General features: G+C 29.4%; 3 protein-coding genes and 1 pseudogene across 3 annotated transcripts; all 4 read left to right on the top strand.

Moving 5' to 3' along the window:
• Positions 1 to 300: 300 nt before the first annotated feature.
• On the top strand, positions 301 to 2,002 carry LOC108343027 (peroxidase A2-like; annotated as a pseudogene).
• A 3,578-nt stretch (positions 2,003 to 5,580) lies between these two features.
• Positions 5,581 to 7,227, top strand: LOC108343173 (peroxidase E5). The gene is made up of 4 exons (XM_017581278.2): positions 5,581 to 5,909; positions 6,027 to 6,218; positions 6,308 to 6,473; positions 6,559 to 7,227. Exons 1-4 carry the CDS (start codon positions 5,694 to 5,696, stop codon positions 7,035 to 7,037), a joined length of 1,053 nt encoding a protein of 350 aa, XP_017436767.1. The 5' UTR covers positions 5,581 to 5,693; the 3' UTR covers positions 7,038 to 7,227.
• A 7,703-nt stretch (positions 7,228 to 14,930) lies between these two features.
• LOC108343171 (peroxidase A2) lies at positions 14,931 to 18,052 on the top strand. Its single transcript, XM_017581277.2, has 4 exons — positions 14,931 to 15,208; positions 15,333 to 15,524; positions 17,170 to 17,335; positions 17,407 to 18,052. The coding sequence occupies exons 1-4, from the start codon at positions 14,981 to 14,983 to the stop codon at positions 17,889 to 17,891; spliced, it is 1,071 nt and encodes a 356-aa protein (XP_017436766.1). The 5' UTR covers positions 14,931 to 14,980; the 3' UTR covers positions 17,892 to 18,052.
• A 2,769-nt stretch (positions 18,053 to 20,821) lies between these two features.
• LOC108341798 (U3 snoRNP-associated protein-like EMB2271) lies at positions 20,822 to 24,383 on the top strand. Its single transcript, XM_017579451.2, has 7 exons — positions 20,822 to 21,332; positions 21,415 to 21,754; positions 22,172 to 22,396; positions 22,628 to 22,856; positions 23,362 to 23,540; positions 23,977 to 24,042; positions 24,174 to 24,383. The coding sequence occupies exons 1-7, from the start codon at positions 20,941 to 20,943 to the stop codon at positions 24,246 to 24,248; spliced, it is 1,506 nt and encodes a 501-aa protein (XP_017434940.1). The 5' UTR covers positions 20,822 to 20,940; the 3' UTR covers positions 24,249 to 24,383.
• Positions 24,384 to 24,988: the final 605 nt, after the last annotated feature.

Below are 24,988 nucleotides of genomic sequence, written 5' to 3'. Positions count from 1 at the left end.
TTCTATTTCGCATACAAGATAATCTTACTCAATCTATACAAGATTACCACCATATGCTTTAAAACTTTCATTTTCAACATTTAACCTATGCAATGTGTTCAAAACTAAAACCCAGGTCATCATGGTTTAGCTAATTTAATTTTTTTTTAATTATATTATTTATACCAAATATATCTATGAATTCTGTTGATAGGCAATCTCTATCTACAAATCAGACTTATCAGGTGTTATTCTTTGAATTGGTTTGTTTTATTCACATGCTTAAAACCTGCTAAAGACGATCTATAAATAGGAGCAGCTGATCTGCATGTTCTTGCAACAACGACACGCTCATAATTTCAAACATCAGAAAGAAAAAATGAATTCCCTTGGTCTCACTACTTTATGCTGTGTTCTGGTCGTGCTTGGAACACTACACTGCTTCTCATGTGATCAACTGGATCCTTGGTTTTACGATACCACATGCCCAAATGTTTCTTCAATTGTAACAGATGTTCTCTCAAATGTTTCCCAATCTGATCCTCGCATGCTTGCAAGTCTCATCAGACTCCACTTTCACGACTGTTTTGTTCAGGTAAATATATTTTTCTGTCAAGAATACAAATGTGAATTTAAGTCTCACGTTAGATAGTGTCGTGTTTTTTCATTTAACTCCTTCTATAAACCTAACATCTTACTACATAAATATATATATATATATATATATATATATATATATATATATATATATATATATATATATTTTGTATGACTAACAGGGGTGTGATGCATCAGTTCTTTTGAACGACACTGATACGATTGTGAGTGAGCAAACTGCACTGCCAAATAACAACAGCTTAAGAGGTTTGGATGTTGTGAATCAGATCAAGACAGCCGTAGAAAATGCTTGCCCTGGGGTTGTCTCCTGTGCTGATATTCTTGCTCTTGCAGCTGAGATATCTTCTGAACTGGTATCTGCATAATCATTTCACCTCATCTTACATTTCTCATAGTTTATAGAAAATGATGGAACTTTATAACATTTGAGTTGTAACAAATGTTTTTGATATTTTGCAGGCTGATGGTCCTTCTTGGGAAGTTCCACTGGGAAGAAGAGATAGTTTGACGGCAAATCGAACCCTTGCTAATCTAAGCCTTCCCGGTCCTAATTTTACACTTGATCAACTTATTTCCTCGTTTGCTAATCAGAACCTCACTGTCACTGATCTAGTTGCACTTTCAGGTATGAATATTTATAACATGTGTAATGTGGTCTACAGTATAAAAATATCAAATTTATGATTGAAAATATTTGATTTTTAGGTGCCCATACAATTGGTAAGGCTCAATGCGGAGTTTTTGTGAATAGATTATACAATTTTAGCAGTGGGAACCCAGATCCTATTCTCAACACCACTCTCTTAGAATCATTGCGAGCAATATGTCCCAATGGTGGAGTTGGGACAAACCTCACCAATTTGGACGTAACTACTCCTGAAATATTCGATTCCATGTACTATTCCAATCTTCAACTTCAAAATGGCCTGCTTCGGAGTGATCAAGAGCTGTTTAGCACACCTGATGCAGAAACTGTTCCTATTGTCAACAGTTACATTAACGATCAAACTCTTTTCTTTGAAGATTTCATAGCGTCAATGATAAGAATGGGCAACATTGGAGTTTTGACAGGATCAGAAGGAGAAATTCGAAAACAATGCAACTTTGTGAATACAAATTCTTCTGCATTTGATATCTTTACCACCATAAATCATCAGAAGATGGAGTTGTTAGCTTAATCTAAATAAACAGAGGAAGATTAGTGTGGAAAATGTAGTGATTAAAGTTATAATAAAAGTTTTATGTGTATGCAGCTTGTGGTGAACGGTTTACGTTGGTACTTTGTATTCTACTCAAGCTCAATGGGTGAACAGGCTTGTACTACAGTCTTTTGTCGAAGAAATAAATGGCACTGTTTTTCATCTTAAAAAAAAAGTATCACTTTCAAGTGCATTAATTATTGTTTGTAAGGGTAAAATTTAAGCTTAATTTAGTCTTTATAAGATAAGGTTTCTATTTATTTATATATTATGAAATCTCTTCATTTTTAGTCTATGTATATTCTTATAACACTGAAATATATATATTTTAAACGTGAAATTAGACGAGATGATCCAACAGCAGTATGATAATAAATAAAATAATATATTTAATAAATAATCAATATTTTAATAACAAGTAACAAAATAAGCTGAAAAAACGAATATTAATTGAATATTTCCACCAAAATTTGTATAATTATTATTATGAACAGTATAAAGTCTTTTTTGTTGACCAAAAGTATTTCAAAATTGTAAATAGTGTCATTAAGAATTATTATATATAATTTTACAAGTATCTTTTAAATAAACTCAATTAAAATTAATTAGTTTTATTTATAAATTCTGTAAGAAGCAATAATGCACCGTGGTCTGAATTTCAACATGCATTAACGAAGGTGAATTAAAAGTGTCGGTTTTATGTTGGTTTGAAAATTCCTCTGTGGAAAAAGTGAACCAAAGAAAGAAGGAAAAGGAAAAATTACCGTGTTTCCAAATTCCAAGCTAAATGGAAATTTTCGTCACTTCAAAGATTGATGCGATTGGGAAAGGTTTGGATTTTGACTTAAGGACAAATAAAGGATGATGCAACCAAATTTTCTCATGTGAGTGGGCCATTCAAGATCAATTTCTTGCATTCTAACAAGAAATGAGAGTATTATGAACTAACTTAATTTAAATTAAATGTTAGTTTAAATATTTGTGATTCAACAACAAACATCAATATCTCAATATAATAGATCCTAATATTGTACTAAGAAATAAAATATAAACTTAATTTAATTTAATATCATAAAATCAACTTATAAAATTAAATTTGCGTTTATTTTAACATTATAATTATTTTTGGTAGATTTAGAATTTCAAATACGGAAATAAAGACATTAATTATATCATAAATACATTAACTATGATAAGAATGAAGTAGAAGCCAAATATAGAGAATTCGACTTTCTTTTTATATCGTTTTGGTCCACTTTGATTTTAATGCGTTATATCTTGGAGCAAGTTTTCTATTTTATTTATCTTCATAGACTGTATATGATTAGGGTCATTTTTTATACTAGTTGTTGATATAATTATTATTAAAATCATGCGTTGAGATCATTGATTGTTGACCTGGTTTTTTAATTAAAAGTTTATTCAAATTATTCTTGTTTGTTTGGGATGAAATAAGAAGGATAAGATAAAAATAAACATTTTTTAACATTTTATTTGAGAAAAGCATAAAAAAAATAGAGAAGTTATTCTCATGATGGGTGACCTATTAGAAAACATTTTCTTTCTCCTCACTTTAGAGCGAAATAAAAGGAAATTCATGAAGAAGAAAAAAAAAACTTAAAAAATATAAATTTACGTGTTTATTTTTTAAAATTATATTAAAGTTCACAAAAAAACATATATTTTAATCTTTTTATTTTTAATTATATTCTTTTAAGAAAACAATATATATGTATACGAAATATTATTATGAGAAAAGTTTTTTGTTTCCAACCTGTTATCAGGCCACTATCGGACATTCAAATTAATTTTTATTCTCACGTACGAGATGTTTATTCCTCGATGTGAAGGGAGTATGTTGGAAGTATACATCGACTAGAGATAAGACAGGTGCAAACCTCACCTTACAAGCCGATTTTGTGGGGTTGAGTTAGACCTAAATCACTTTCTAATATGGTATTAGAGCTCCTTCCTTTTTTCATAACTTGGTATCAGAGTCATTATTAGAGTCTATCCTTACGAGTTCTAAGTGGATATTTATGTTTTCATCCATTATAATATATAAATAGGGTGCAAACCTCACCTTACAAGCCGATTTTGTGAAATACTTAAATACATGACACCTACATATCATGAAAATGTGTGATAATTACAAATTAAAGAGATGGAGTGAATAATAAATTATTAAAGATATACATGAATCTGATATCACAAAGTAATATTCGTTATCCATTTGAAGCATCAAATTAGGTTTTGAGCATTGTTAAATCCAAACATAAAGAATGGAAAAACTAGCCAATGAAAAAGTGGTACGTGTGTATCATTGAAGTTTCGTCCGTATTATAATAATCATCTTCGTAACAACTCCTTCAAATTTCAATGCCTAAATTAATAATTTAGGTAGAAATTTAAAGCAGCCACGTGGGTGTGATCTAGAGAAACTCGATCTCGATTTAGGTTTTAACAAATATATGTGGAAGGAGACAATGAAACAAATTATGGATAAGATAAAACGATGTCAATGATCAACAAATAAAAAAAAAAGTATATTATTCATACAATTTATTTTACAAAAAAATACTTCATGATTTAAAAAATACTACACTCGCATCTCTTTGCACTATTTGTTTTGAAAAATATTATAGCATATATCTCATTGAGAAAATAAAAATCACTACAAAATGTTGAAAAAACAATAATTACCCAAACATTTGTACGAAGTTCCACCCTCACTCAAGACATTTGTGCCAGAAACTGAAGTTTACAAACGATGATGTTACGTTCAAGAGAATTCAGGGTTGAATGTTGAATAAAATACTTACAGTAGGCTACTATACTAATAATTAAATACAATAAATAATTAATAATGACCCAAAATGGAGTGTGGCGAGTTTGAATATTTGGAAATAATATTATTATAGAGAACACGTAACATATATGTTAGAGTGTTCAAAGCAAATTATATATGGACCACTTATAGATTTATAATCTAAAATAATTACACCCAAATACCTAGAGGATTTAGATTGTTCAACACACACCTCCCGCTTCTGCGCTTGCCAAAAGATGTAAGACTATAAACTACCCAATAATATGAAAAGAATATCCATCCTACTTTTTTAAATATATTATGACAACAACTTTAAATTTCTCAGAAATTATCATTTTTTTCAGAGTTTAAATCTATTTCATATATATTTATTCAGTATAAGTAGTTTTAAAGAAAATTAAAAAAAATATTGACTAAAAAGCTATTCTTAAGATCGTTTTAAACATTTAACAGTACACAAAAATTACACATTGTTTACATATACATTCATTTATATATATATATATATATATATATATATATATATATATATATATATATATATATATATATATATATATATATATATATATATATATATATATATATATTATGCTAGATTATATATATATGGCGTATATTTTTTTTTGTGTGCTGAAAATTAAATTTCACAATGTCCACACACAAGAAAACTTCATCTTGGTGAGATGAATGATGGTATATCCACAAAGCTGAAGTACGACTTTTTTTTGGTGGTAATCGACAAGAGTTGACTTGGCAATAAATGAGTCGATTAAGAATTGCAACACGGTAAAGACTAGCATTGCACCTTCCTTTCTTGATCAAGTGGCTCTTAGCATAATCTATCTTAAATCATCATTTAGCATAAACAAACAACTTGTGTGAGAATTATTTCTAAAAATATATGCGTTTTGTACCAGATAACGTGCCCAACAGGAAGTCTTGTTCTTCATTTCACAATTCAGGAGCTAGGACATGGCCATTTGTAGCTATAAATAGTGTAGCATTATGGTCTGTCTCAAAATACAGCAACACACAAAAACACTCAAGGGGTTAACGTTTTAGGCATGAAAATGAGGTTTCTTTGTGTTGTGGTAACAGCCCTAGTGGTACTTGGAGGGTTACCCTTTTCCTCAGATGCACAACTAGACCCCTTCTTCTACCAGTGGACTTGTCCACCCGTGCGTCATGTTGTGTTCCAAGTGGTAGAGAGAGCTTCACAAAAGGATCCTCGTCTGCCTGCCAGTCTCGTCAGGCTTTTCTTTCACGACTGTTTTGTTCAAGTATGTAATTTTTCATGTTGAAACAACTATCAAATACTTGATATTTTTAAGAACGAATTAGAAATAAACTGATATATATATATATATATATATGGTGTTACTGGTTTTGGCTTGCAGGGTTGTGATGCATCGATTTTGTTGAACAACACTGCAACGATAGTGAGTGAGCAACAAGCCCTGCCAAACAACAACTCCATAAGAGGTTTGGATGTGGTGAATGACATCAAGACAGCAGTGGAGAATGTTTGTCCCGGCGTTGTTTCTTGTGCAGATATTCTTACTATTGCAGCTGAAGTTTCTTCTATTCTGGTACGTCTCAGAACTCAGACCAAACTTCTTTTCACCTTTTTGAAGTTGTCCAAATGATATAAAAGTAGTGTGTGATTTAATATTGATAGGCTGGTGGTCCTTTCATCAAATTTCCATTGGGAAGAAGGGATAGTTTAACAGCAAACAGAACACTTGCGAATCAAAACCTTCCTTCTCCTTTCTCCACACTCGATCAACTTAAAGCAGCATTTGCTGTTCAACGTCTTGACACTGCTGATCTAGTTGCACTCTCAGGTAATAACAAATCTTCCGCAATTTGCAGTAACAATAATAAATGGAAAAAGTGTTGAAAACTGATTTGGATGTGGTTCGATTTCAGGTGCTCATACATTTGGCAGAGCTCACTGCTTTTTCATTCTTAGCCGATTGTACAACTTCAGTGGCACTGGCAGACCCGATCCAACTCTGGACCCTGCTTACGCACAACAATTGCGCAATATATGCCCTCAAGGTGGACCAAACAACTTGGTAAATTTTGACCCAAACACTCCTGATAGATTCGACAAAAACTATTACTCCAACCTTCAGGTTAAGAGGGGTTTGCTTCAGAGTGACCAAGAGTTGTTCTCCACACCCGGTGCTGACACCATCGCCCTTGTGAACAGGTTCAGTGCTGACCAAAACGCTTTCTTTAGCAGCTTTGCCAAATCAATGATAAAAATGGGAAATATCGGTGTTCTCACCGGGAACAGAGGAGAAATCAGAAAACAATGTAATTTTATTAACAGAAGATCTGTTGAAGTTGATATGGGAACTGTGGCCTCCGAATCAGAGGAGGGTATGGTTAGCTCTATATAAATCAATTAGGAGGAGTTATGTCTACACTTCAAATTCTGTGATTCCCATGGTTGATAATAACGAAGCTATTGCCACTTTATTCGCATAAAGTGCCCGCAGCTAACCATGTTTCATTGTCGCATGTATCATCTCTGCCTTTCTTGTATTTCGAACTATGTTCTGTTCTTAGTATCAATTTCTCTTTTTCTTATCTCTTATCTGCTCCATTAGTTACCTTTGTGTTATGTTTAAAACCACATATGTTTCGTCAAGGAATTTATGCAAATAATATAAAAATAACACACTAACGTTATAAACTAAGATTAAATATATTTTTTATCTTTTAATCTCCATACAAAATTAAAATTTGTTTTGATACAAAATTTTGATGTATTTAAGTTTCCAAATTTTAACAACAAATACATATAATTAATTTAATCTATGTTAATTTTTTTTTCGTATTTTGAAATATTTGTCATTTAAAAAAAAAATCTTTCAATACGATCATAATAAAAGATGATCATACTTTTGTAGTGACATGCCGTTACAGTGGCATTCTGACTATCACAACCCTTGTTGTCTCCACGGAACAATATCAGAGGAACAAGTTCTTTGATATACGTTTTTCTTTTTATTATCATAACTCCTGCGTTATCATAGCCCTATTGATCATAAAAAAATTCACCTTAATTAAATTAAAAAAATTATATCTATTTATTTTTTAAATTGAATACTGTCAAATTTTCATATAAAAATAATTCTAATATCACATCAAACTTAAAAAAATAAACATATATTTAACTCTTTCATAAGTTAAAATCAATTTAAAAAGAAATCAAAAGCCAAATACAATAATGGGAACTTTGTTGAGACAGACACATGCTAGAACACAGAACAAGGGTGGTTAATTATAGATTGAAATATAAAATTGCTCAACAACTTGCAAATTATGTTTGTACATGTGGTATATATTAGATTGAACAGAACAAAGCCTGCCCTCATAACTCTATCCATGCCAAAGTTCATTGCTACATTATGGTACCAATCACATATTTGTCGGGTTCAGTAACATTTGATTCCTTGTTAAATGTAACGTTAAGAAAATTAATATAACTAACATAATATATATATATATATATATATATATATATATATATATATATATATATATATATATATATATATATATATATATATATATATGTGTGTGTATGTATGCTCTAAAAGAGAAACTTCTACGCAAAAATATATTTTACAACCTTGAGCCTACTATTTCTAGTCAATAAATTCAACTTCAACCTTACAAACTATAAGGAAATTTATGAATTGTCTGTAGTCAACTTACAAAACTTTCTCATGTTTTGTTTAAATTATGTACTCCTTATTACACAAATGTTTTATTTAAAATAAACAAAAAATATATTACGTCCTTCTTTTTTTCTTTAATTAACTTTTACTTTTTTTTCATTTACATTATTAATGCAAATAAACTTTAGTAATAAAAAATGCGCGGATCTCAATAACTTAAAAATCTTGTGTTCATCACACGTTTTGCTCTTCAGTAAATAAAGTACATCAATCAAATACTTTGATTTCAGATTATTGACTAAGATGAAATAAAATACATGTGCAGCAAAATCCAAGCAAAAATGTCTGGGGGTTTAGGTTGAAATCCTAACTGAAAGTTAGACAAAATCTACATTAATTAATAATCAAATCGACGTGTGGTTCTAGCAAGATATTCCCAGAATCCCAGTTTGTACCAACTACTTAAACAAATTTAGCTATGAACGTTAATTAATTCCATGTACGAAGCACGAGCACTGTGCATCCAAACAAACAAGACCTACTAAACTAGGGTTAATTTCTTTATTATTAATTTCATTCTCCAAATTCGATGTCCCATTCAATAACTTTGATTTATTCAATATGTTTTTTTTATGAAATAAAAGATAATTTAAATGAGTTGTATCCACAAAAACTATTGAAAAATTTGATAAAAGCACACTTAAATGAATTTCCTTATACGAGAATGATTTTTGTCGTTAAGGATTTATCATCAATATGTGCAAATTTACTAAAGTATAACAGGAACGTCTTTAGCAAGGAAAACTCTGCTAAAGAATAAATATACACTTAAGATTGAAGATAAAGAGAAGATAAAAAAAAATAAGTGAGGGTGAAAAAACAGATACGTGAGCGATGTGTCTTTCCGGAGGTGAAAAAAGCACTTATTTATGAGTGTAGAAGAGTTACAGAGGAGTGGAAAAAATATCTCCTTATTGAGAAGAATAGTCCAACGTTCACAACCACCATCATGTGTGAACGTTTATGCAGTTTTTATAATCTATTGCAGTTGCATAAGCTATGTTGATTATAACAATAATCCCCACATATTGCAAAAGATAATATACGAAAAGAATGAAAAAAGAAAATATTTGATCTCATAGATGTAATGTATCAGAGTTGATATAGCAATCTATATGAATCAGTCATAAATCGAGAAACTTAACACAGAATATAGTTGGTATAGCAAGTTATATGAACCAAAGACACTTGACATATGTCACGATATATCTCCATAATTCTTGATGTTATTGCTATGTTACACTCACTAGGCCATGTATGTGTTCGATATTCATAAGTGCTCTAGAAATCATACCAATATCTCATACAAGGAGCCTCACTCAACACCTATATAGTAATTTCATCAAATGTATGATATAAATCATATATCATCCATAAGGGATATGAAAATAATTAAAAACTTTGTTTAAACTATTCTTACACCATAATTTTAATTATAAAGTTTAACCTTTTAATAATACAATATCTAACACTTTTCACACATCACAATAATTGACATAATTGATTAAAAAATCAATTTAGTGTTATCAGAACTAACAAGTAACATGTTTTTACCCATATGAATCTCATTCATGGGATCTCCAATCATAAAGATTGGGTTATCATCACTTGTTTATTTGCAAGTGTCTTAAGTCTCATTTCTATCGATGTTTCTAAAATTATATTATATCATTTGTTTCTTTGCATGAGATATTAACATGATTTTTAGAGCATTCATGAATACCGAACACCTAATAAGCGCAACACAACAATAACAATAAAGATTGTGGAGGTTAATTGTGATTGATAAACCACTAATACGTGACAAGTGATTTTGGTTATAGTTTGCTATATCATATTATGTGTTAAGTTTCTCATATTTAAGACTTAATCATATAATTTCTTACACCAACTTTGATGCATTATATTTTATGAGATTATAAATATTTTATGAGATTATAAATATTTTTCTTTAATGCAATATTTTTAAAATTGTTGTGATAATTAATATATTGCAAAAGAATATAGCTTATGTAACTACAAGAAAAAATAAGGTTTAACTTATATATATATATATATTCTGAGGGGACAACTAATATAGATAATTAACAACTAATAGATCAATAAAATAAACCCTTAATTGGATAAGACTAGTTTGAATTAATTTACAGATTAAAGTTATATTGTATCGTGTTATACATAGGTAAAATCTACGCGTAGCAAAGAGTACGATATTTATAATTTTTGGTTTAATTTTTTATTTTATTTTAATATTGTTACTTGAGTATATGAATCTAACACGTTATTGAAAATATGTTATACTTTTGTAATGACCTAAAAAAAAGTCAAAAAAAAAATACATTAAACGAAGGAGAGTCCACAAAATTAAATAAATAAATACAACATATTTTTTCAGATACCAGAAGTTAAAGTGACATTATGAAAAACTAAAAGAAAACGCCAATAATTGGAGACCAAATCCGTTGTTAAGTAAATTTTAATTAAGAAACAAGATGGAGATGGTAGTCAAATTAACTTTATCACGTGATCACTAATATTATATTAGTGATATCAAGTGTTGGTGGGATCTTGTTAGAAAATAGAAACTATGACATGAAATCATCATTATAGTGTATTTTGAGACATATAAAACGAATAAATGATAAATTTGTAATTAAGTAAAAAATATACAAATTGTGTATTAATGTTGAAATGAATTGGTAAAAGAAAAAGAGCATGGTTAGAGACAAGTTACTCGAAATGGGATGGGGTTGATTTTGTTGACCGAAAGGACCATTGAAAAAGAATGGTTGGAAAACTTAATGTATTCAATTCAGAATTCAGAAGGTCCCACGTTGCATGTTACTGTTTCACCACTCGTTGTTTCAAAAGCATGGTGGTTGGCAGACACCTTTACTTTAAGGTTAATAATGCAGACCTTATCTTTTCTCCAATATTAAATCAAAATATGTTTGGGACAAGATTTGAGTTTAACATTTTTAATATAAAAATATGATTTTTCAGTATTAATAAAAATATATATCTTAAAAACAATTCAAATGATCGATCAGTCATATTTAATAGAAATTCATTTTCAACTCTCTACATTTCATACATTTATTTCAAAATTTGTAGCAAAAATTCTAATGCAATAACTCTTGACCAAACACCATATAAAATATTACAACAGTATTTTAGATCATAAATTCGAGTAGAAATTCTGAGAGGAGTAGGTACGTAAGAATTGAAAACAATTTAACCCATACAAAGTATATAACGTCACTTTTTACTCAAAAATTTAAAGTAAAAAATTTGTAGATATTTTTTTATATTATGTTGGTTAACTTTATTGATTTTACATCATATAAAACTCAATCTTAAATTTCATTCCTAACATAAGGATATATTGATAAGCATGTATATTCATACTCCTCTTCACAATATTTTATTAATTTTTATTCAATAACTTAGTTTATATTTTAATTTAATATTTTATTATTTAAAGTTGTTAAAACTTTATTGAAAAATAAGGTTTCAAATTTCTATTATATATATATCAACCGATAAGATTGATATATATTTTTCTTTAATTAAAAATATTATCACGAGTTTGGATATGAAATAATACTGTTTTCTTTTTTATTAAGTATAAAGATTTAAAATAAATGAAACTTTTATAAAAGTTAAAATATAAATTGTAATACTTATAATATAAAGATGACACAAAAAGCAAGGTTAATAACGTGAACTCAGAAAGAAAAAGTTACCAACAAATAAATGGACCCCCATGCTATCATGTGTTGCTTTTGTAGAAAAATATTATTTACATGTGTTCTAAAATTTCAAATACTTAATATTATAATTAAAGTTTAAATGCATTCAGTAAATAATTAATTTTAAAATTTTGAATTAAATTGTATTTTTAACTATACGAATACAAATAAATAAATAACACTTGTGGAACCACCAAACCATGGACCATCTTATAAAAGGTTAAAACCATGAATAATATATTAAACCTACTTCAATAATCTTTTACATAGTACACAGAAAGTAAAAATAGCGTCTTCTTCCTTTTTTTTTTCCTCTTAGACGCACCAACCCAAATATGCTCATGCTTAAAATAACATTATAACTAAATTTTTCCAGAACTTCAATAAAGGAAACCCAATTATATATTGATCATTTATGCACTCGTAAGTATAAAGGAAACATAAATTTATTCTCTCATCATACGCTTCATTCAATGTTGAACAAAACAGTAATAGGTGTAACAAGTAAACTTTGTTTTACCGTAGCATTGTTGTAGATTATCATTAAGTTTATTTAAATTAAGGGTTAAATATTTTATATGAACTTTTTTTTTTAAATATTGATTTTAGTTCTTATAAATAATTTATTTGTTTCATTTCTATAGTCTTAGATAATAATGACAATGAATCGTAATTGTGGATGTATTAATTTTGTCTTGTGAGTAACTATGTTTTATCTTTAATTTTGTCTTGTGAATAAGGTACTTATGTAATGTTTTTAAGGTAAATAATGAATGTGTAGTTCTTTAGTTTTAATTTGAAGAGTAAAAAGAATGGGAGAAAAGTGTTATCTTGAAGTGTTCATGTAAAGTCTTGAAGATTTTAAGGGCTTACATAAGTGCCATGCAAAGGTGTGTTTGTGTTCCATAGCAATTTGTTCGTAAAGTTGATTTCATTAGAATGCAAGTATTTTTGTTATATTTTAATATTTGGGTTTTTTTTTTGAAAAAAACTTAATGAAGTATAATTTTTAGGTTCTAATGTGTTTTGGCTTGAAATGTATACTAATAAATTTAATAAATTTGAGATTTGATTGTTATATTTGTTGAGTTAATGATTTATTGTAAAAAATCATGTAACCTATCACTTTTTTTTATGATGATTTATCAGAAAAATTATGTAAAAAACTTAATGATTTATTCTTCCGAACAGAAGATATTTAATTGTGATCATAAGTTTATGTTGTCAAATTTATTTATTTTTCAGCTATTCAATTCATTGTATTTTTGAATTATATTTTGTCTGATGGTGTGTTTGTTATGTGTATTGATGTATTTAGTAACTTTTTATTTTGATTTAGCATATAATTATAACATCATGATTAACTTGTCCTTGTTTTTATCTCGTACTATTTGATGTATGGATATTTTATAGAAGTTTGTGAAATATTGATAAAATTAGTAACAATTAGGCATGACGTTTTATCCCTTCGAGTTTTATGTCAACTGGTATCCTCTTTTTAAGTAATCAGTCTCGCAATTATTTGGGCAATTAAGTAACAAATTTATATAGTGTGATCTTTTCACTTTCTATAATTTTTACTCTTTCTATATTTTAAATTTTAATTTCAATATTTAAAACTTAAAATTTAAACATCTAAATAATACGAATAGAGCATGAAGGATAACAATCTAATGGATATATTCAACTTGTTGTGATGTGATTGAATCACAAAAAATAATAACGGTATTAATTTTATAAACAAAATGAAGGTTTATACCGCTGCAATCAATGAAGAATTATAACCTAATTCATAAATGCAAAACCATTAACAGATATGAAAAAACAAGACCTATTAATCACCACTCACAAATAAGGTTGTCACAACCTATATTCAAAATAAAAAGAAAAACGCCAAAATCACGAAAAAGATAAATTAGGCAGAAGAAGTTGTACAAAAATAACTTCAAAATTTCATAAATATTATTACTTTTAATTATAAAAATATTACTATTGTTAGTCAAAACACTTTGTGGATGGAGAATAAATCGGAGACACAAATATTCCTTTTTAGGTATGAAAGAAATTATTGGTAAAATAACAATAAATAGAAAAGTAACTTTTTTTTTTGGAGAACATGTCTAGTTCCCATTAACGTATGTATCTAATATATGTCCGGTTAAGATGAAACAAAAATTTAATTATATAAACATTGACAGTAACTTGAGATAACATGTATTTCCATTCATTTCGTAGATATTATAAGAATAAAATAATTATAAGAAATAAATTTTTGTATTTCATAAATAATATTTTAATAAATAAATTTTTACATTTATTTGATGTTATAATTTTTTTTCTAATTTTTTTAAGTATAAAAAATTATTTTTTATATTTATTTTATTTGTATAATATTTGTCAAATAAATATAAATATTTATCATACTATTATTTTTTTGTATTTTTAGAAAATAAAGAAAGTAAAAAATAACAAAAGATATTATTAAATGAACGTGAAAAATTTATATATCTTAAAATATCAATTCTTAAATCTCATTCAAATTTTTGGTCAAAATTAGAGTTCACTACAAAGAAATGATATTTTAAGACACAAATTTTTTACTTTTATTTACTGCTACTCTTTATTATTTTTATGTCTCAAATAAACAATTATTATTAAAATTCACAAACACCAAATTTGACTTTTCTCATTAATCTCGGTAGCATGATTGAAAACCTGAACCCACCAGCAGCGGATCATGAAACTGAACCACGTTCCACTTTTCTTCTGTCTCTTTAAATAGACCCAAAGCATTTGGGGAAGCTCACAAGAACATCACATTCACAGCTCAAAACACAAGAAACAATGAGTTCTTTCAGTGTTTTCACAGTGAAAGTAGCACTTTTCTGTGTGGTGGTTTTGCTTGCAGCATCACAACCCTTCTCAAATGCACAGCTTGATAACTCTTTTTACAGAGACACATGTCCAAGGGTGCATTCTATTGTTCGTGAAGTTCTCAGAAATGTCTCAAAATCTGATCCTCGTATTCTCGCCAGTCTCATAAGACTTCACTTCCATGATTGCTTTGTTCAGGTACCATTTCTCTTTTATAAATAAACCATCAATATATAATAGTCTTTGTAAATGAATAATCTATATTCAAAAATCTTACTAATCAATCAAATTTCATGCTGCTGTGTATTTGTTCACATGACAGGGTTGTGATGCATCAGTTCTTTTGAACAGCACTGATACGATCGTGAGTGAGCAAACTGCAGCGCCAAATAACAACAGCTTAAGAGGTTTGGATGTTGTGAATCAGATCAAGACAGCAGTAGAAAATGCTTGCCCTGGCATTGTTTCTTGTGCTGATATTCTTGCTCTTGCAGCTGAGATATCTTCTGTTCTGGTAACTATATATGCTTATCTTCCTCTATTCATCATACTAAATCATATACATCTCATATTAACTACTAATGTAGTTAAAATAAACAAATCTCGGGCTAAAAAATCAATTTTTTCATATATAAGAAAATAAAGTTAGTATTCAAATTTAATACTAATGCTTCTTATATCAGTAGAATCTGTACTTAACCTGAAGCTGATATTCGGACTAATCTTGAATCATGAATCAATTTCACATACAAAACACCATTTAAGATAAAAAAATTTAAGAGTATTATTCTTATTTAATGCATATGTCTACTCAGCTTAATTAGACCGATATCTGTGGATGTGGGCAAGTGAGTTGTTGTGGTGTTATTGTCAAGATTTTGATGGGTACTCCATAATGTCAGATCCTGTAGTACAATGAATCCTTGTACTGAGGTCAAAAATCCATCACACGATTTGCTATATAATATCTTTTCATAGACGGAAGAACATAGTGATCCATCTGAACAAAAAGTATCAATATCTCTTATTTAAAACTGTTCAAGATTTATGGCAAAGGATTATGTAGTTCCCGTTAGGTGTTGAAATTTATGGTATTATGCAGTAGGAAGCTTCGTGTGCTTATAGTAATACTGAAAAAAATAAATAAAGTAAGTCTCTGTGGACTTTTTTCCAAATAGGTAAGTCTTCCTTTAAATATATTACCTTACCTTGCAATCATTTCTCTTTATCTTACACACTATTCATAACTAAATATAATATAAAAATCTGTAAACAAAAAATATATTTTTCTATATAAGTGACATCTGATGTATAGCTACAAAGCATAGATATACTAACAGAGGTAGCATCACTGTGTCTATCAATTATTTGATCATTTCGAAATAACATTTTATTTCAAAAAGTAAAGAAAAAAAATGCTTATAGATACTCGTTAAAATTAAAAAAAAAAATTGTATAATCTAATTGTTTATAAGAAAAGTAACAAATCATTTTTTTAGCTTTTATTTTCGTAATGAATTTACATAACTGTTGTTACTTTTAACATCAATCACATAAGTTTGATTTAATGAAGATAAGAAAAATAAAATATTAAGAAAATCAGACATATAATTAAGTAGAAAAACACAGTCCAGAAATTCAACTTGTTATAAAACAAAACAAAAACATAAAATCAAATGAATAAATTTATTTAAAAAAAAAAGAATTCAAATTTATTATACTGTAAATCTGGATCTCATCATAAAGTTGTTTTTCAAGGACATTATCAACTTGCCTTTGACCCTTGAGCCCAAGTCTATAAATACAAAGCCCACATTTTTTAAATGTGTTCAAGGCTTTTCCATTCTCTCTATACTTGTGTTAAGTTCACCACTAGTTTTCTAAAAATACATTGACAGGAGTATTTAAAGGAAACAGTATTGAGATACATAACCAAAAGAATCTGTGGATGAACTCAGAAAAAACAGGGTGGAAATAACATAGTCCTATGTTTTATACTTTACACACACAAAAATCTCCTTGAGTTTTTAGTTAAAAGAAAATAGTAGTTTATCGACAATTTTGTCCTTCTTTTTTTTATAAAAGTCAAATGAATTAATTTTAAATATTGTTTAAATTTATTAAGCAAATCCTATATTGTTTGTGTTGTTATTTGTTAGGCTCATGGTCCCGATTGGAAAGTTCCTCTGGGAAGAAGAGACAGTTTAAACGCAAGTTTTGATCTTGCTAATCAAAATCTTCCTGGTCCTAATTTCTCCCTCGACCAACTGAAATCTGCATTTGAAAGACAAAACCTCAACACAACCGATCTAGTTGCACTTTCAGGTATACAAATTTCTTGCATATTAAAAAACATATATTGAACAGAGTTGGTATAATGTATAATTCTTTTTCAGGTGCTCATACAATTGGCAGAGCTCAATGCAGATTTTTTGTGAATCGATTATACGATTTCAACAGCACTGGAAACCCTGACCCAACTCTTAACACAACCTTGTTACAAGCACTTCGAGCAATTTGCCCCAATGGTGGATCTGGAACCAATCTCACCAACCTGGACCTAAGCACACCTGATAGACTTGACTCTAACTACTACTCCAATCTTCAACTTCAAAATGGCTTACTTCGAAGTGATCAAGAGTTGTTTTCCACCACTGGTGCAGATACCATTCCCATTGTCAACAGCTTCAGCGGTAACCAGACTCTTTTCTACGAAAATTTTAAGGCTTCAATGATAAAAATGAGCATCATACAAGTTCTCACAGGAACACAGGGAGAGATTCGAGCACACTGTAACTTTGTCAATGGAAATTCAGCTACTTTCACTACTCTACCTACCCAACAATCTTCAGAAGATGATGGTGTTGTGAGCTCAATCTAAAAATATGAACGAAGAATGTTGTAGTAAATGCGATGCAGTTGTCATTAATAAAAGGTTTTACAGGAACATGCATGTGTGTGGTAATGTTGTGTCGTAGCAACCTTTGTATTTTGTCTGGCCATGCATGATATCCACTTATGAGAATTGGTTTGTTTGGTGTATGCTAATTTGGAAGAAAAGTTATTTTTGACATGATAAATTTAAGATCTATAGCTCGATAAAAATAAAAATGAATTAAAAGTTTTATATTAGCATAAATAAAAAAAATTGAATAATGTATACAAGATAAAATCTAAAATCATTAAATCTTAAAATTTTATGTTAAAAATAGTATAAAGTATAAATAACTGTCAATATTGATAGCTAGAAACATGACCATGATGACATTATTGATATTTAGCTTGGAAACTTTTAGTGTGGACTTTTCATTATCTGGAAATATTGTACCTCTTGTTTAATCATAGTAATTACTCTTATTTTACTATACTAAATATAATTGATCTTATTTATAGTTAATGTCTAAATATACAAACACAATTAACCAAACAATTTTTATAAAGAAGAAATGTACCATTGTAACTATCATATAAATAATTGAAAATAGTAAATTTCATTCTACTTTCAACTAATCGCGTAGGATAATCAATTCCAATCTCATATAATCGCAGGAAAAAGAGGATTCTACCACGGATTATTATGAAAATAACATGAATTTTTAAATTGTTTTTCAAAAAGGGAGAATGAACACAGGCAAATAAAGTAAGTAAATAAATAAATAAAGGTAGAGAATTAAAGACCATAGTAAGGGCGTCTTTGTTAAATTAGAAAAGAGAGGGAAAGAAGTGAAAAACTAAAGGCAATTGCATCATGCACTCCGTTATTTTCTTTCTACACCTCCTTCAATTTTAAAAAATGACTATTTTACTCTTGGAAAAGTGGCTTTCGGATTTTTATTTTCCGAAATAACATTTCCAGAACAAAATTTTCCTGAATAAAATTTTTGAAAAGAAATTTTAAAAATGAGATTTTCGAAATAAAATTCTAAAAACACACGAAATAAATTCTGGAACATATTTTTTGGGACAAATTTTTCAGAATGCATATAATACTTTTCTCATAATGAATTTTTTTAAATTATGAAATATGTTTTGGAAAGAGTTTTTTTTTTTATAAACATATGAAATATTTTTTGTAAAAAACTTTTTGAAACGAGTTCTTTTAGTGTTTTATCGACGACAATGATTCTAATGGTGTGGTACACAAAGAAATTTAAGTGTTTTTCTTATATTGTAGGGTACAAAAAGAAAATTGAAAAGCAATTGCCAAAACTAAAAGCAAACTATGAGAAAAAAAAATGGGAAATAAAAGGTAAAAGAATAATAGGAGTTTTTTTTTTCACGGTATCAGAATTTTTATTATGTTTTTTATGACTTTTTATAAATATATATTCATATATATGATTTTTTACTATTTAAAATTAAAATAATTAAATATATTATCTTTTATATATTATATTGAAATTATTGAAATTATTGAACTAAAATAATTTAATTATGTAGAATTAAGTATTAGAAACACCAATAATTTAATTACAAGGTTAAGTATATTTTTATTAATTCAACTTACATCTAAAATTAGAATTTATCTCTCAAAAAGTTTATATAAAACTCATTCATATACTTTAATAGTGCAGGAATATATTATTCAACGACATTAATTTTTTTAGGTGTTTAAAAACTATATTGAATGAATTAAAAAATGTTCACACGTGTAATTTAAAAATAAATTTTTGGTTTTTTTTTTTACACTTTTTTTCTCTTTTTCTTTTTCTCTTTAATTTTTCCCCCCTTTTCACTAGCTACCCCTTTAAATCAAGATCCATTACTTTAGGACTCAATAACCGACCATAGAGTTGAAAGAGGAAAAGAAAAAATAGAAAAAATGTAAAAGAAAAGAAATTATTAAAATTTTATCTTTAAATTACACGTGTAAGCCTACTACTATGTATGTTTAAGGTTGCCGAATGAGAAAAATGTATTCCAAATATTATTAAAGTACAATATAAATTTTATATTAAATTTTCGAAGATCAAATCTAATTTTGAAAACTAAAAATATATTTAACTTTAATTATATTTAAAATGTAAATGATTTTTTATTAGTAGAATTTTTTTTTATTCCACCGGATTTTAATTTTTTTTAATTTTACTATTTTTGCGAGTTTTATTGCTATTTAAATATATTATTATAATTAAAATGAAACCCTTGTATAAAATTAAAATTTAAAAGGATATGAAATATTACTGTAAAAAAAATTTTTAGCTTTTATTGTATACAAAGTAAAATATTAACATTAATAAAAAAATTAATTTATTCTATTTTATTTACTGTTTTAATTAAATATTTTTTATATTCTTTTGTTAACCCCTTTTTCCCTGTTTCACTTTTTTTTTTTTTTTAATTATCCACACACGTTAAGAAAGAAAAGAGACGAAAAATAAACAAGAGGAACATAATTCCCATTAATATCGTTTGTGATATTCCTCATTGTTCATTAAAAACATTAAATAAAGAAAATGTTGGATTTAGTAGACATGTAAAAGTATATATATTTCTTTACATAATCATGCATGCAATCTGAAAAATATAATCTTAAAATATATTTGTCTCTAAGATAATATTTTATTCTTAAGAATAACATTCTTAATTAAGAATATTATTTCAAATAAAATTAAATATATGAAATTGGAGGTAATTAGATAGAAATTAAAGTTGAGTTAACAAAATAATTTTCTTTACGAGAAAATATAATTTTCCCCTCCCAATGGAAAATAAAGTAAGAAAAAGTTTGGAATAATGTTAAAAATTAAGCCATTTTTGTTGTCGTTGAAGGAAAATTAAAAACAGTTAATATTTGGAGTCCTTAAACACAAACTATGTTTTTTTTTGTATCGCTCTTAAACCCTAGTTTCTTCCTCTGTCTGCATCTCTTCTCAAAAACCCTACAAACACCCACTGTATCGCAAATTCGAACCTTTTGAATCTGAATCATGCCGCGAAAGAAGAAAAGCCATGACCCCTTCTTCACCAACGATTCCCGAAAACGCCAAAAGCCCAATGGCAAACTTGACCGCGACGATGAAGAGGATGCCGAGATAGAAAGCGATTTTGATGAAGATGGCTTCTTCGCCGGCGTCGACGACGGCTCCGGTGAGGATCAGGAGGTAGAAACAGGCGCGGAGGCTCGGAAGAGAATCGCACAGGACTATATCCAAATGGTTCGGCAAATAGCGCAGAAAGAGAAAGAACAAAAGGACGGTGAGGAGGATGAAGATGGTGATGGAGAAGACGAAGAAGGAGCAAGAGACTCTCTCGTAGCTCAGAAGTTGATAAAGGAGCAACAAGAGGAAAGTGGGCGCGTCAGAAGAAGCATTGCTTCAAAGTTTGTTTCATTCTTCGCCAACTGTTTGTTTTTGGGTTTTAGATTTTGATGGAACCCTAAATTTGTTTGTTTGATATTTTAGGGTGAAAGTAAGTAGCGATGAAGGGTTTAGGGTGTTGGTGAAGCACAGACAGAGCGTTACAGCGGTGGCCCTGTCTGAGGATGATTCGAAGGGCTTTTCCGCGTCGAAGGACGGAGTAATTATGCGGTGGGATGTGAACAGTGGGCAATTTGAGCGGTATAAGTGGCCCAGTGAGTCCGTGTTGAAATCTCATGGCTTGAAGGATCCGCAAGGCTCGGCTGCAAAGCAAAGTAAACATGTATTGGCTTTGGCTGCTAGCTCGGATGGTAGGTATTTGGCGACTGGAGGACTTGATCGCCATGTTCATATATGGGATACTCGTACCAGAGAGCATGTTCAGGTGATTCTTTATTCTCTCAAATGAATGGCAGGAATGTAGTATGAAAGGTGGCTTGCATGTTGCTGGCTATGTGTGTAGATAAACGTGTAGTTGGTTTCTTGTTTACTGATTGTTCGGATTGGACCGCATGTATGCGTATTTTGCTTCATTTTTTTAATAAAAATGTTTTACTGCTACTGTTGTATGTTTCGCCTTGCTTAGATTAAAGTCAATGAGAATTTTTGTGTTTTAGTGGATAGTGAACTTATTTGAATGTAAACAGCATCCTACACAGGGTTTGACAAAGTAAAATGCAAAGTAATTTGCTTCCTTTGATTTGTAGCTGTACACATTACAGTCAATGTTTGGAAAACCATAGGCCTTTGTGGGCTAATTGTGGATTGGATTGCTGATATTGAATTGTAATTGTTTTTACAGGCTTTTCCAGGTCATAAGGGCCCTGTTTCTTGTCTGGCTTTTAGGCAGGGAACTTCGGAACTTTTTTCAGGTTCATTTGATAGGACAATTAAGATATGGAATGTTGAAGACAGAACTTACATGAATACTTTATTTGGTCACCAAAGTGAAGTATTAAGTATTGATTGCTTACGCAAAGAAAGGGTACTAACTGCTGGACGTGATCGTAGCATGCAATTGTTTAAGGTAATCTTACCAATATATTAAGATCTAAGTATTTGACTATCAACTATCATGTATGTTAACTGTTCATTTATTTCTCATACTGTTGCTCTGTTCTTTTTTATCTTCGTGTGGAAAATATTCAAGTGATTACGTAGAAACTTTTGCCATAACTACTTTTTTCTTGGGTTATTCCAATTTCTGTTTTAGACTTGACTTTTTTAACGATTGTCTTGTGTATTCTCCCTAATTTAGGTTCATGAAGAGTCACGTCTTGTATTTCGTGCTCCTGCATCCTCCTTGGAATGCTGTTGTTTTGTTAATAATGAGGAACTCTTGTCTGGTTCGGATGATGGAAGCATTGAGCTTTGGACTGTAATGCGAAAGAAGCCTATTTACATTTTGAGGAATGCTCATGCCTTACTGGTGGATAGCATGAAATCTGACCAAAAGGACAGTGAAAAACTTCCCAACGGTAACATAGGTAAACAATTATGTGTGTACAAGTTTCCTTGTAATCCAAATGTCTCAATATTGGCAGTTCCTTCAGCAGTTTGAATTACCTTATATCGAATAGAAAATACTTACGATGTTTGTAACATCTTTTGTTTCTTTTTTCTTTTTCACTTTTCTGAAAGTTTTTGTAATGGACGCACTACAATGTATGTGATACCACAGTTTGTGTAACAACACTTTTTGGGAATATCTCTCTTACAATATTTGTTGCATGCTATAATATTCTCTCTTTTATCTCTGCTGTATAGTGCGTTGTACTTGTTAGTGTACGAGTATCATTTACCACTTTGAGAGTGTTGTTTTATCTTCTCCCTGTTTCTGTATTCCGGTACTCATTTAATGTATGGTCAAGATATAGCAAAGAGCATTGCATTTTGCTGTTGGCTTACTTTTACAATAGAAAGGTGTGAGTTTATAATATATTTACCCTTCTCTTAATATCCTAAAGTGATACCGTTGTCTTCACCATGCAGAAAATGGTTACCACCATCCTGAGAACCATCATTGTGCGTCAGTTTTGTCTTGGGTCAGTGCAGTCACTGTTTGTAGAAACAGTGACCTTGCAGCATCTGGGGCTGGCAATGGTTCTGTTCGATTATGGGCAGTTGAAAGTGATACAAAAGACATTAAACCTCTTCATAATGTGCCATTGGTAAGTGAACGGAATAGCAGTTAAACTCAAGTTACTTTTCCTAGATAATTTTTTCTTCAATTTTGATTATAGTTACAGTCTCTGCTGAAAAAAAGGATTTTGCTTATTGTTTATTTTGTTCCTGTTGAATGTCGTTCTCTGTAGAGCCCTGTATTTTAGTGAACAATTATCTCCCCTTATGCACAAACCTTTACTCTTATGCCATGTGATGTATCGTTAAGGTTTCTCAGAATGGTAGATATTCAACATGGAAAACCTTGCTTCTTCCATTATATAGTTGTCAATTTGTACATAGTGTTTTTTTAGTTTTACATAAAAAGTCAAGTTTTTCTATTGAAGTAAAAATAAATTGCCAAACACGTAATTCTTTATATTTCTAGTATTGCATTTACATTTGCCAAACACTGGCATTTAATTAAACATTTTTGCATTATAGGTTGGATTTGTGAATACCTTGGCTTTTGCAAAATCAGCAGAATTCTTAATTGCGGGAGTTGGACAGGTGAAGTTTACATGCAACCGCCTTGCGAATATTTGATTAGCATATTTCTACCAATGAATATCCTGTTATTATCTCGATTAATTGTTACTCTTTTCCTGCCGTTCTTGTCACTAAAGAGTAATTGTCTGCAGGAACCTCGTCTCGGGAGGTGGGGAAGTAACCCTGAAGCACGAAATGGAGTTTCAATTCTTCCTCTTAAGTTGTGAGATGACGCAATGAAAAAATTGTACCTCCTCAATTTTGGTATACGAATTGTAACATTGAGTTGAATGTCCGTCCGTGATCTTAATTATATGTATCGCTTACATTTTTTTGTTATAAATAATTTCTTAGTTTTTGCATGTTTGTATATGATTTCAAAATTTTGGAATGGTTTCTTCTGCAAAAAAATATAAAGCTATTTAAGTAATGGCTACAAAAATCCAGAATAAAAAACTCCCTTCCCTTGACCCTAATACCACCTGTTTCAATACAGTTCAATGTTCCAATGATCTAAAAGCCTTTTAAAAAAATTAAAAGTGTCATGCACTAATCCTCCTCCTCATTTCTGGCGGCTTTTATCTGTACTGTACCATCAACTCAGGCATTGTCGACTTATTTGTGCTATTCAGGAACTTAAGCTGAATTTGTTTGCGTTTTATACCGACATTATTGGCTATTTGGTTTGAGTCCGTTATTATCGGAAGAATTATAGTTAAAATAATAAAAATTCAGTGTATATATAGAAGACAATTAAGGTATTTTTCTTTCATACCATTATGTTCCTGTATAAATTTACCATTGAGATACTTTTACATTATGTCGTATTTTTGCATATCTGACAGTCTTCAGTTGAATGCTGATTTTATGATCGGGTGAGAGTTTGTTTTACACCATTTCTTTACCAGGACTTGGGTTTGACCAGAATCAGGTAGGAAATACGTTACTAGCATTAACAGTAGTTCAT

The sequence above is a fragment of the Vigna angularis genome, chromosome 6, assembly GCF_016808095.1.
Source record: "Vigna angularis cultivar LongXiaoDou No.4 chromosome 6, ASM1680809v1, whole genome shotgun sequence".
NCBI classification, from domain to species: domain Eukaryota; kingdom Viridiplantae; phylum Streptophyta; class Magnoliopsida; order Fabales; family Fabaceae; genus Vigna; species Vigna angularis.
This window is presented reverse-complemented; position numbering and strand designations above follow the sequence as displayed.